Raw genomic sequence first — 13,475 nt, forward strand, 5'->3', positions numbered from 1 at the left:
GAGACTGACTTCCAGTCAATCAGGGGCAAAATTACAAGATAGGAAACACGCAGACACCAACTCTAGTACTCATAGTTCAGCCCCATGAACTATCATTGTCATTAAGCACAAAATCCAAAATTCCACACTGCAGATTTGCTGCTGAGAACAAAGTTTGGGATGGTCGTTGCTTACTGCACTATTGAATAGATTCTATGCACCCTGTTTTTATTTTTGTGCTTGGATGCTGTCCTTCATTTTGCTAACTGCTGGCTTGGCACCGCCTCCTCAGCAGCTGCTTTCACCATCTGCAATGTGTTGTAGTTAGCTGAGTCCATTTATCCCTTGTTGAGGGACTGGGAGGGAAAGCAACTGTAAATACTACTAAAATTAGACAGTATGCTTTATTTTAAAGTTCCAGAGAACATGGGGCCCAGATCAGGGTCCCCTATAATCCTCTCTCCATAGCATGCTCTTGTCATGCTGCTTGCTCTGATGGGACTGCTGAAGCAGTCCCGGGGTGGGGCTTGTGAGAACAGTTGCAGAGCTGCATTTGAAAGGGCAGTGATACAGATGATAATTCACAGTTAAGAGTGTGACAGGTGCAGTTAACCTGGACAACCTGTGGGCTCATGCAGACTATCCCACTGCCTCTCTCCTATCTTGGTCTAATTGTTTCCTTTCTCCTTTTTGCTTCTTACTTTTCCCTCTTGCTTCTCTCTTTGTCTCTACCATTTCCCCTTACTCTCCTTCCTCCCTTCAAACTTCACCTCTGTTTTTTAACTAATTAAAATATGAGGCTGTATTTTGGACAAATTCTATACTTTCTTATTTTACTTGTAATAGTGCATGGCTTAAACGTTAACTGCTTGTCCTAAACAAAATCAAAAACAAAGCAAGATTAATCATAAGTTGCATTCGACTTGTATATGCTTCTATTGCTTTTTCTATTGGATGAGGCTCTCAAATTAGGAAAAAGAAAAAATTCCACTGCCCTGATTGGTGATAAATCATGAGAGGAAATTATCTTCTGTCCCTACTTAATATTTCCCACAGGGAGCCAGGATGAAAAGTATAGAAAGGTCTCTTCTTACCTGCTTCGTATAAGAGCAGGATACGTTTTTACCAAGAAGTCGGAGATATTCCTGTCTGTAAGGTCCTGTAGAATTTCAGTGCTGCGCTGTGTTCTCTGAGGCAATGAGATATCTGCATTAATTACTTCAGAATTTGAGGTGAAACTTCTTGTTCTTTTCCAAAAATTATTTATAGACTCAGCTACTGGGAAAATACTAAGTAAAGCACTGGCATCTCCCCAGTTCCCATAGCAACGATGTGGGAGTCACCTTCGAACCCTCTCTTTTCTTTATTCCACTGATGACACCGGACAGTTCTCACTTCAAAATAAATCTCCAGTCCATCAGCATCTCTCCAGTTCTACCACTATCACCCTAAACCAAGCCTCCACCTACACATCACCTGGACCTCTACAGACACTTCCAAACTGGTCTCTGGTTCCACCGTGGCCCTGCACAATCCATTCTCCATTCATTAGCCAGACTGAGCTTAACAGTATCAATCAGAACATCCCATTTGCCTTGCTTACCACACTCCAGTAAACACTAGGATCAGATCCAAATTCATTACCGAGGCTGAGCTCACCTGCTGCTACCCACCCCCACTGCCCACCTCTCCACTTCTTCTCCCTGTTTCTCAAATGCACACCTCTCATTCCTGCTGTAGTTTTGCACTTGGCAGCAGCTCCCTCTGCCTGGAATGTTCTCCCTGGACAACCTCTCATGGCTAACTTGTCATCGTTCAAATCTTAGCCCAAAGTTTATTCCTCAGAGAAGCATTTTCTATTTCTAGTCACATACTGTAGTATTGTCCCCACATCTTCGTCTCTACCTGAAATTTTCTTTCCAATTAATCTGTTTACTTGTTTTCATCTGTTACCCCCTTTTGGATACAAATTCTGTGAGAGCCAGGACTTTTTCTGACTTGTTAGCTATTGTGTCCCCAGCACCCAGAATAGTACCTGGCATATAGCTGGCACCATAAATTGTGACATGAATGAAAGAATTCAAACACTGCATTACAATTTACAAATCACTTTCAAAATACATCTAGAAGAACTCCGAGTTAATCAAAAGATTTTAGAGAATGCAAAAGTGCATGAGCCCTGGTGTGATTCTGTCCTGCGCAACTGTTCCCTGGAACAGTAGTCTTTTATCTCCGTCCGCCTTCTCTCCCACCTAAGTGCATGCCACCAACCCATGGAAGATTCGATGGACATGGACATGAGCCCTCTGAGGCCCTGGAACTATCTTTTCGGTTGTGAACTGAAGGCCAACAAAGATGATCACTTTAAGGTGGATAATGATGAAAGTGAGCACCAGTTATCTTTAAGAACGGTCAGCTTAGGGGCTGGCGCAAAGGGTGAATTGCACATTGTCAAAGCAGAGGCGATGAATTATGAAGGCGGTCCAATTAAAGTAACACTGGCAACTCTGAAAATGTCTGTGCAGCCAACAGTTTCCCTTGGGGGCTCTGAAATACCACCTGTGGTCTTACGGTCGAAGTGTGGCTCAGGGCCCGTGCATATTAGTGGACAGCACTTAGTAGCTGTGGAGGAAGATGCAGAATCAGAAGATGAAGAGGAGGAGGATGTGACACTCCTAAGTATGTCTGGAAAGCGCTCTGCCCCTTGAAGTGGTACCAAGGTTCCACAGAAAAAAGTAAGACTTGCTGCTGTTGAAGATGAAGATGACGATGATGATGATGAAGATGATGATGACTTTGATGATGAGGAAGCTGAAGAAAAAGCTCCAGTAAAGTAATCTGTACGAGATATTCCAGCCAAAAATGCACAAAAATCAAACCAGAATGGAAAAGACTCAAGACCATCAACACCAAGATCAAAAGGTCAAGAATCCTTCAAAAAACAGGAAAAAACTCCTAAAACACCGAAAGGACCTAGCTCTGTAGAAGACATTGAAGCAAAAATGCAAGCAAGTATAGAAAAAGAGCCTTGAACAATCCTGGGCACTACTGGTAAATTAAGCCCAAAGATGGGGAGAGGGGAAAAGGAGAGACAAATATAGTCCAAACTGAGTATCATCAACAATCCAGACTGAAGTTTTCTATTTTAATCTCAATCTCCTTTCCTGATTTGCCCCCTTCCAGGCTGGAAGCAATCTCTTGATCTCCTAAAACACTTTCTTTTGACTTCTGTGATTCAGTGAACCTTATACTTTGCTTTCTATTACTTGTGGATTTGCCTTACCTCTTTGACCATGTTTTAAACACCTTTGTAACTCCCTAGCTGCTCAATAAATATTTGAATCAAAAAAAAAGTGCATGAGTTTGGCCACCAGATGGCAATATCACTTTAAATTTGGGAATACATAAGCGTTTAGTTTCTGGTGAATCATGAACCTGCGGTATCAAGGGTGCCACCCAGAGGCAGCCGAGGAAATTTCTGGCAGTGTTACACCACCATCATCACACTATTCTTTTCATTTTTCGTCGTTTCTGTCTTTCCCGCCCCTTTCTCATTTTACTCCCTTCTTCAGTTCACTTTCTTCACCTTGTTCCTCTCTAACACTAGGAGGAGAACTGGCATCTCCTGAATGCTTACTGTGTGCCAGGCACAGTGTTAAATGCTCTCCATTATCTCCCTTAATCCTTATATCCTGTGAAAGAAGAATTGCTGCCTTAATTTATAGACAGAGAAACTGAGGTTCAGAAAGGTTAGCTAACTTGCACCAGGTTAGAACTTGCGGGTGGTGGACCTAGGATTTGAATCTGCATCTGTCTGACTCCATAGCCTTGCTCTTTTCACTCCGTCACCTGCTTCTCAAGCTGGAAATGGCACCCAGGTGAACTGCCAGGCTCCCCTGGTGGAATCTAGGCTGGAACAATGGCTGGTGCCTGGGAATTTATGACAAAACATTTTCTAAAAGTTCTGTCAAATGAGATCCTCCTACAACTTTATCTCTGTGTATTCCAGAAGTCAGGGATGGAGCACCTCCCCCTCAGGACCCAACACCATTCAAAGAATGTTAGAACAGGAAGGGACCCTAGAGAAGACCACAATCCACCACTCCATTTTCCAGATGAGGACAATTTACCATCTCTGAATCAAACCCATACTCTCTGGTCTTATTCCAGGAAAATGGGGGAGTGTGTGAGTGAGTGTGGTGAGTGGGTGTGAATATAAGTGTGTGTGTATGTGTGAAGGAGAGAGAGACACTCACACACACACAGAGCAGCTTCTGTGCAGATGCCTGATGCAGATGCTCCCAAGAGAAGCATGAATGATAGTGAGGAGAGGCAGGAGTGATAGAAAATCACAGGTACTGATTTGTTTTTTACCAGACTTTGGCTAAAAGTCTTTTACATTTTTTCCTCAGGGACCAAGGACTAACCACTGAAAATACATTTCTAAGTGAGGCAGTGAGCCTTAAAGTCAGGATTCACTGAGGAATGATTCCCCTCACAGCTATGCTTGGCCTTTCCTCCCTGTTCCAGCCAAGGGCTCACTACACAGGGCCACAGCCTCGGTGACCTGCCACTGGATGTATTTGAGTAGAAGCAGCCACACGGGGCCTCCGCAAACCCAACAGAAGCAAAGCTTCCTCTGGGGTACCGAGAATTGGGACAAGCCTCTGAGTCCCTCTTTTGGGATCCCTGTGATGCTGTAGTAGCTGGGTTATGATTCAAAGGGAAAATATATTGCTTGAGAAATAGAAAGGTACATGCTTTTAGCATAAAAAAGGGAAAGGTAGGATGTTCATAAACACGGAATCATTTATATACAAGCCAGCAACTGTGACTGACGCTGTGGCAAAATTTAGTTGTCCCCCATTACTGCTCTGCCCTCTGCTGTTTGCCATAGGAATAGACTGTTTTGCTGGGTACAAGGACACCCAGAATAAAGACGATAGTTCCCAGTCTCCCGTGATGTTCCGTTCTGGCCAATGATGTACACATGAAAGTGCCTCTGTGGTAGCTTCTGGAAATCTTCCTTTAAAGATAGTGTATTCACACACTTTGCCCTCCCTTTTTCTTCATCCCTTCTTCCATCTGCTGCCTGGAAAGTAGATTTTGCCATCTTGGCCAAGGAGGTTGAGACTTGTTTACCAGAAAGGAGGGAGCGACAAAACAGAACGCCATGAACCACCCACATAAACTTTTACATGAGAAAGAAACGAGTTGTGTCATATTTTATCCACTGTTAGTTTGAGGTTGTCATCAATTGAGTTGAAACTATTTCTAACTAATAGTTCCTTTATCTCATTGAATTCTCATAATAATGCTGAGAAATAAGTGCAGTTATCCCCAATTTATAGGTGAAGAAATTAAGGCTCAGAGAGGCCAAGTAACCCACCCGTGGCTCTCTGATGCCAGGGCCGGTGCTCGCCCCACCTGCCACACTGCCTCATGGGGAGTCGTTCATTCATTGGCAAATCATGAGAGAGGACCACATAGGACCCAGCTCTGTGCAAGTCAGCTGGCAGTCTCGTTATCAACCTGAGACAAGGTGAGACTTCTCCGGCCCCATTCACTGTCTCTGAAACCCCTGGAGCAGTTTACTGTGATACATTATGGCATTCAGAACTCCTAAGACAGGAGGCTGCTCAGAGCCAAGACTGTTGTTATCCCTGCAAAACATAGGTCGCTAGCTCTGTGTGTGTGTGTGTGTGTGTGTGTGTGTGTGTGTGTGCGCGTATGCATGTTAATTACACAGCACATGGAGAGTTTCTTAATTAAAATTGTTAGTGTGCATTTGAAGGGACACTACAAACACTGCTGATAACAGAAAAATTGAAAGGCCACATGTCCAACAATGAGAGAGTAGTTAAATAAATTAAAGTAAATCCAAACAGTAGGATAGTGTGCAGGCATTAAAAACGATAATGTAGATGTATATTTATTGACATGGCCATATGTTCATGATACGTTGTTAAGTGAAAATAGCAGGTTTCAGGACAGCATTTTGAATATAATCCTGCTTGAATGGATAAAAACTAAATGTTATTGGTGGTTATCAGCAAGTGATAGGGTAATTTTTTTTTGTTCTGACTTGCCTGTATTTTCTAATTTTTCTATAGCGATCATGCCTGATGTGTAATTTTCTCAATACTTAAATATATTTTCTTACTAGATTGAATGGGGAGTGTCTGCTGGAAATGAAGCTTTTGGTCAGTGGCTTCCTCCAGGCGGTAAGGACCTGGAGCCTCATTTAGTCCTTCACTCAGCTGTCAGTTTGAAACGTTAGTTGGCTAGAAACTCAGGAGGCGCAATGGCTGTGGTCACAGGCAGGCTCAGGGCCCTAGCAGCCCCTGGAGCCGGAGGTACCTGAGGGGGCGGGAGCCCCCCTGCGCCCTCAGGGCACTCGGGGAGCATGGTGAGCTTCTCTCTGGTGCTGCACGTGCAGGAAGGCGAGGGGTGGTCTGCTGTCCATATCTGCTTCTGGAGCAGGTGGGTGACATCCGGGGACACAGAGGGAGTCTTCCAGGGGGTTGAATTGCCACAGGGGAACGCCCTCATGGAAGACAAGAACATATTCCACAATCAGCTTCAAGGTTGATAAAAATTCCTCAAAATGAGAAATAGTACCCAACCCTCTCCTTCCGAGCCTTTCCTCCTCGGACCCATGCATTTTCTTCTACTCTTGGAGGTTGGTTTCCTCTCAAGAAAAAATCAAGACTAGAATTTTATTGATTCACTAGATGTGGGTGGGGCTGGGAAAAATTATCTAGCTTGTGGATGGCTTAATCTCCCTTTTATCTGCTGGCAGCTCTCACTGTTTAGAGAACAAATACAAGAGGTTTTGAAATTAATCTATTTTGGTCCTTATCAATAACTCTGGAAAAGACTGGATGAGAGAAGCAGTTAAAATTACATTGAACGTTTTGAATTCTTGGTGGATTTCAACTGCCCTCTAGAGCGCTCTTCTCCACACTTAAAGCAATAATTGAAAGTTGGCCATATATGTAACTAATGCCATTCTAGGTCCAACCACACAAGGGCACATCCCCCATCTCCCCCCCTTCTCCGTTCCAATTCCTTTCAAATAAGTTGTGAGTAGCATATGTCAACTCAGTATGGTACTTCTATATCGAGAACTACAGAAGTACAGAGTTGTCCTGTGGTGCACGGGCTTCCTGAGGGGTAGTGAACACCCTTGCATACAGGTGTTGACGGAGAGGCCGGGTGAGCGCTGCTCAGGGGTATGGTAGTGTTCGTGTAACACAGAGCAGGACTGAGATGGGGCCTCTCCCAGCCCTGCCATCCCAGGACCCCACCCTCAGGGTCTCCCAGGGCAGCTGCTGGTGTTAGGGCAGGGGTGCGCAGGGACTTACGGAAGCCACTCTTCCTTCAGGCAGCGGTTGCCAAAGCCTGGCTTATTCACGAGGACGTCTGCAAGTACCACGAGCCGCTCGCTGTCAGGCTGGTCCATGCTAGACAGAGTGAGAGGGGCTTACTCGATGGGCATGTGACTGAGACAGAGGGACAAAGCAGCCAACATGCAACTCAGCAAATGTCTGTTGAATGGCTACGACATGCCAGGCATGTAAACAAGGCAAAGGATGCTGCCTTGAGGTGGCTACAGGTCTCCTGAGAAGGGGGGTAGGCTATCTGAACACACCAGTGGTCTGATTCCATATCATGTCTGCACTTCAAAAAATGGAGCTTCAACCCACTCACCCAACCTTTTGCTTTCTCTTTCCTTCCTTCCTTCCACCTCCCCCAAGGTGTCCACTTGGGGGTCACCTTTCCCAAGTGGCAGACACATTAATTTCCTTTCTGAGGGCAGCCTGAGGACCACTATCACGCTGGTGACTGTCCCAGAGAGTGGGAAGGGCAGGGCCACACCAAGCAGCAGGTGACCCAGGAGCCCCACAACCCAAGGAGGTGGATGATGACATCTGAGGATGAGTCTACGCACCTGAAGAAGGTGTACTGCTGCCCATACATCCAGGGGTGAAGGGTCAAAGCAGGGTATTCGCCGAAAGGAGGGATGATGAGGGAAAGCATCAGAGCCAGAAACACAAAAGTGGCCGGGAGCACAATCTGTGGGAAAATACACATGGTAACTGGGGCTGTGGTATGTGGTATGTTACACGCACACACACACACGTGCATGTGCACACGCGCACACACACATACACACACACTCTTTTAAACATTTATCCAGCAGCCTCATAACTGGGCCCTGATGGAGAACGTCAGTCTTCTGGGGAACATGATGGGAGGATGTGCAAAGGCAGGCTGTGAAGGAGAACACAGAATGTTCTGGTAACCTTTGAAGGGTGGTTGAAGCAGGTCAATGTTGAACTCTGAAGTAGGCCAAGGCTCAGCCAGAGGTGAACCAGAATTTCTGTTTCTGAACAAAAAGTATAAAAAGAAAAAGCGGACAATGACCTTGATATGTAGGGTCATTACAAAAAAATGAATGAAAACATGACTTCACCCTCCCCTATAAAAATAAAAGCAATATTAACATATCCACTATTATTCTATTTTCTCTGCTAAGTGAGGTAGAATACTTACAAAGAAGCTTTGTGTTACCAAAAAGAAACCAAGGTTGGCAAGGAGGAGACAAAGCTGACAGAACCCTAAGAGGGTGCTCATCGCCGTGTCTGACCCCACGTGCATCAGAAAGCCTGGGAGAGGATGCGGAGGCTGGGAGAGGGCTGGTAGGCGTGGCCACCGGCAAACAAGCACAGCCGAAGACTGCAGTCATACCTGGGCCAGGAAGTCCTTGTGGCTGCGGACAGTGTGGTGGAAGCGCTTGACCAGCAGCGCCTGCACGTGCTGGAGGGCCAGCTGCACGCCCGTGTTAAGTCGGCTGTGCCCCTCCTGCTCCGGGGGAGCAGCGGGCTCCGTGGGGTGGCCGTGGGAGCCCTGTGGAGTCTGTCTGGCCTTCCTGCTGGAACCCGAACAGGGGTGTCGGAGACTGACGTTTTCTCTTTTCCTCTGAGCGCCGCCTGGTTTGGGAGATGGAATTAATAGTTTAGAAAAACATTCACAAGATCATTGTTTTCTTACTGTGTACATTTTCCCTTCATTTAAGTCAGTGACAAAATATCAGGCCAGGAAGGTTAATAAACTTTTAAAAATTCTATTTTCTGATATAAATCATCTATAGACAGAATCGCCTGAAATTGCTTTAAAATTCTCTACAGTAGTTAAAGGGAACAAGACAGAGAGGTCTGAAACATAGAAGTAAAAAAAACCAAAAAACAAACGTGCAGAACAATATGTGTAATAAGATCATATTTGTGTTAGACAGCACATTTATCATATGCAAAGAAACATATTTTATGCATACACTCACGACGTGTACACATGTGCAAAGCTCTGAAAGAATACCTGTCAATTGTTAAAAGAGGTTACGGCTTCAGGGGCAGAGCTGGATAAGGGCGTGGGATGAAGTGGGAAGGGTTAGTGTTTTTTGTATTATTTGAATTTAACAACAAAATATATTCATGTATAACCTGTGTACATAAAAAAAGTAAAAGTCAGAGTTGATTTGGTTCTTTCTAAATTTTTAGAGGTCACTGAGAAGTAGTGGAAAGAGCAATGAACTAGGAGTCAGGAGACCTGGGTTTGAATCCTGACTCTTACTAGATGTTCAAATTTGGCTAAAAGTGACTCAACCTGTCTGAATCTGAGTTTTCTCATCTGTAAAATGAAAACAAGAAAAAGGTTTTTATGAAGATTAAATGAGCTAACACACGTGAATGTGTTTTATAAACCATTGCAAGTCATCTGTTAAGTTGAAGCTATAGTTTATCATCACTGATTAATATTTATTTGCAGAATATGTTGTTGGACATAGAGGGCCTAGAGGATGGCTAGTTGCCCCTAGCTGCTTTCTCCTAAAGTCTCCCAGGACAAGAGCAGCTGCGAAGGGAGCTGGGTCAGCGGAGTCATCCTTTCAGCTAATGTGCACGGGCACCTGCAGTGTACCAGGCCTGCTACTCAGAGGGTGGAGAACTTCTGCAGGCTCGCTGACTACCTGGCACCAGAGTCCCATCTCCACTTCCTTTCTCTTGATCTGGGCTCAGACTTGGTGTCTGCTGTGGATGGCCCTCCCTCTGGTAGGATCGCTGCCTGTCCTCGTGTCTGTCCTCTGAGCTTTGCTCTCTCCCTGATGCCCCATCCAGACTGGAGTCCACGGTCCAGACCAGAGTTGAGGGCTTCAGGTCTGTTTGTCCCTGGCTTTCCGCTGCCCTCCAGAGGCCACTGGCAGTGAGCCACCCTTCAGAAATGGCTTGGACCCTCTTGGTACCATGCAATGTATGACTCCACAGACAGCCACAGGCTCCTTCAGACTCTGAAGATAAGATCAGAAAAATGCCGTCCTCTAAAACGGAGCCTATTCAAAACAAATGCAATTAGCCACCTGAAAAATGGGAGACAGTGGGAGTGTATAATTGAGGGTCCTAGATTTGAGAGCTGAGACCAGGGAATAATAAGACTCAAAAGCCTGTGTGACTTTAAGGCAAGTCATCCAACTTACATGAGCTCAGTTTCCCCAGATGGGGCCAATCCCTGCCCTACCAGCCTCACGAGGTTATAGTGACAATCAAATAAAACAACGGATATTTAGCCCTTTGTAAAGTATAAACTAGGGCTGAGTTTGACGTAAGAGATATTTGTAAGTGTTGAGATTAGGGTGCTGCTGAATCATAACCAGAAGTTGCATACTGTGTTAAGACCTGGCATGTTTTAGCTCATTTAATTCTCTCAATAACCTTAAAAGGTGGATACTATTATCATCCCCATTTTGCATATGAGGAAACTGAGGTACAAAGAAACTAAGTATTAATAAGTACTAGGGATGTAATGTACAACATGATAAAATTAATTAACACTGCTGCATGTTATACATAGAAGTTGTTAAGGGATTGAATCTTAAGAGTTCTCATAAACAAAAAAAGAGGATAAGTATCTACCCAAAGCCACTCAATTAGCAAATTACAGAGTTCAGGTTTGATGTTTGGTCTGCTTCATTCTAGAGGCTATGCTCTTAACCCCTACCCTTGACTGTCTCTTTGGAACATTCTATTCTGTGTCCAGAATGACCAGTCTTCTGATGTGTAATTTATTCTTCTAAAAGGACCTAATTTTTCTTTTAATTTTATTTATTCATTTATTTATTTATTGGCTGTGTTGGGTCTTCGTTGCTGTGTGTGGGCTTTCTCTAGTTGGGGCAATCAGGACTACTCTTCATTGCGGTGTGCGGGCTTCTCTTTGCAGTGGCTTCTCTTGTTGCGGCGCATGGGCTCTAGGTGTGCGGGCTTCAGTAGTTGCAGCACACAGACTCAGCAGTTGTGGTGCACGGGCTTAGTTGCTCCACAGCATGTGGGATCTTCCTGGACCAGGGATCGAACCCGCGTCCCCTGCATTGGCAGGCAGGTTCTTAACCACTGTGCCACCAGGGAAGTCCCAGGACCTACTTATTAAGAAGGAGCATTCTGTGCAGATTAAAGGCCCTGATTCTTGAATCCATCATAGCTTCTAATATAAATTAGCATGTTTTCATTCTGGTCTTGGTTAATGTAAGTGTTTGCCCTTGGGTGAGCTGAGGGAATTTAATTCCTGTGCCTACAAAGCTGGAAAGAAGACCTGGGCCCTGTGGTGAGCTGCTCCCACCCCCTCCAGAGCACTGCACCTTCCTCCCCACTCTGCCTGGATGGCCACCTCTTCTGGCTGCCACACAACCTACCTGGATCATGGCACATGTCTGGGCTGATATATTTGACTATTGTTAGTTCTAGGCATAGCTGGGATCACTTACAAAGCAAGATGAAAACCGTGACGTAGAGCTAGCACCGGAAACTAACAAAGAGGAAACAGTCTTTGCACAGGAAAATACTGTGATATGTTACACTGGGTAGAAAGAGGTAACCAATGGCAGGTGCCCAAGACAGCAAAGGAGAATTGCCTCACAGCTTTGCCTCTGACCAGGAGAGAGGAAAATGGAATGGGAAGGGAGAAGCCAGGGAGAGGATTTTATCAGAGTGGGTGGATGCCCGTTGTTCTATCAGAAGTGGCCTGTGTTGCGGCAGGTAAGCTCTCCTGCATGTCCATCTCCCCATCCTCCACCCTCCACAGTAACATCCACTGCACTCATGAGTGCTTTGTGTGGCTCTGAGATTTGGTAGAAATCACGGAAGGGGATGGTTGGTGGCCGGGCTCACACATATGGAAGAGAAACCCCCAGAATCCACAGCAATTACGGTCCCCCCAGTTTCGAAGCTCCGCAGTGCACTAAATGAGGGTTCAGAATAATTTTATCTCCATCTCAAAGAGGCCAGGAGGTCCTAGCTGGCATCTGGGTTGTATTTACTGTCACCATTATCTCTAAGAACTCTGCGAGCTGTCACTCATGCAAGCAGGAGTGGATCAAAGACCTGGTAGAGATCAGAGGAGGAGATGAGGATGGTGATGTGGCAGGAACAGGAGACCAGGAAGTGGGGTGAGAAGCTTGGGGGTGGTGAAGCTCCCAGCCTGACCTCCTTAAGAATCCTGATTTCGTCTAGAATCTTCCCACCCAGATCTAATTCCATTTGTCTTTCCTTTGTCAATCAAAGGAATTGAGAGTGCAAAATGCCTGTTATTTTGGGGTCAGATGAAGGCGATGGAGGAGTGTTTGCCTGCTTTGTTGTTTTATGCGCTTTTCCTTAGGCTTTCAAGATAGAGCTTGTGGGTGTGGTAAGGGAACAAACTCCACGCTCGGGCGCCATACCAGCAAACAGAGGTCCTGACCCACAATCCTCCGTGACCTTCAGAAAAATCTGTCAAGAAGGAAAAAAGAGAGAATTTGGTTTAGGCATTCCCACTCTCAGAAAAATCTAACCCAAGCTCAATTTTGTTGGGGATTGCTTCATCATAGGAAGAAAATACATTATGACTCTTTGTCTAAGAACCTAGTCTTCTATAAATACAAAAGTGTATGTATATGGTGACCACAACTATGTAAAATATGTGCGCCTATGGACAAAGGCAGGAGGAAATAAGCCAAAAATGAAGATAGTTGCTACGCTTGGGTGAGGAATTATGGCTTTTTGCCTTTACAGAATTTCCCTTCTAGACTTTTGTGTTAGACTTTGGCAAAGAACCACCTCTTCTGGTACCTGACAGCAGCCACCCGGAATCTCTGCCTTACCTCTTCCAGGGGAGTGTCAGAAATTCCAAAACTGCTGAGCCCCAGGTCAGCCAGGCTCTCCTCCAGCTCTCTGAAAAGGCTGGCGTATGCCCTCTGCTTGAAATTCTTATTTGGAAGAAGGAAGATGAGCTCTTGACCGATGCATTCCACCAGCTTCGCCTCCGGGACATGGTGGCGAACCATATCCATCAGCTCATTCACATCCCCTAAGACAAGAAGAAAGGCTGACATCAACTCTGTTTTCCAGAACCTGGAAGACTGTGAACTTGCCCAGGTCCCCTACTTTCTTCTGCCTCTCATTTGAGAAAAG

General features: G+C 45.3%; 1 protein-coding gene and 1 pseudogene across 1 annotated transcript in view; one reads left to right on the top strand and one right to left on the bottom strand.

Annotated features, from left to right (window-relative positions):
* Positions 1 to 13,475, bottom strand: part of ABCA4 (ATP binding cassette subfamily A member 4) — a 145,274-nt gene that overhangs the window by 35,631 nt on the left and 96,168 nt on the right. Inside the window, exons 25-31 of the mRNA XM_057528069.1 lie at positions 13,166 to 13,371; positions 12,746 to 12,794; positions 8,734 to 8,975; positions 7,934 to 8,058; positions 7,347 to 7,445; positions 6,340 to 6,526; positions 1,074 to 1,168 (exon numbers count right to left, since the gene is read on the bottom strand). Of these exons, the coding sequence (XP_057384052.1) occupies positions 1,074 to 1,168; positions 6,340 to 6,526; positions 7,347 to 7,445; positions 7,934 to 8,058; positions 8,734 to 8,975; positions 12,746 to 12,794; positions 13,166 to 13,371 (1,003 nt within the window). The remainder of the gene's footprint in view (positions 1 to 1,073; positions 1,169 to 6,339; positions 6,527 to 7,346; positions 7,446 to 7,933; positions 8,059 to 8,733; positions 8,976 to 12,745; positions 12,795 to 13,165; positions 13,372 to 13,475) is intronic.
* On the top strand, positions 2,237 to 3,212 carry LOC103016647 (nucleophosmin-like; annotated as a pseudogene).

Source organism: Balaenoptera acutorostrata, chromosome 1, assembly GCF_949987535.1.
Source record: "Balaenoptera acutorostrata chromosome 1, mBalAcu1.1, whole genome shotgun sequence".
NCBI classification, from domain to species: Eukaryota; Metazoa; Chordata; class Mammalia; order Artiodactyla; family Balaenopteridae; genus Balaenoptera; species Balaenoptera acutorostrata.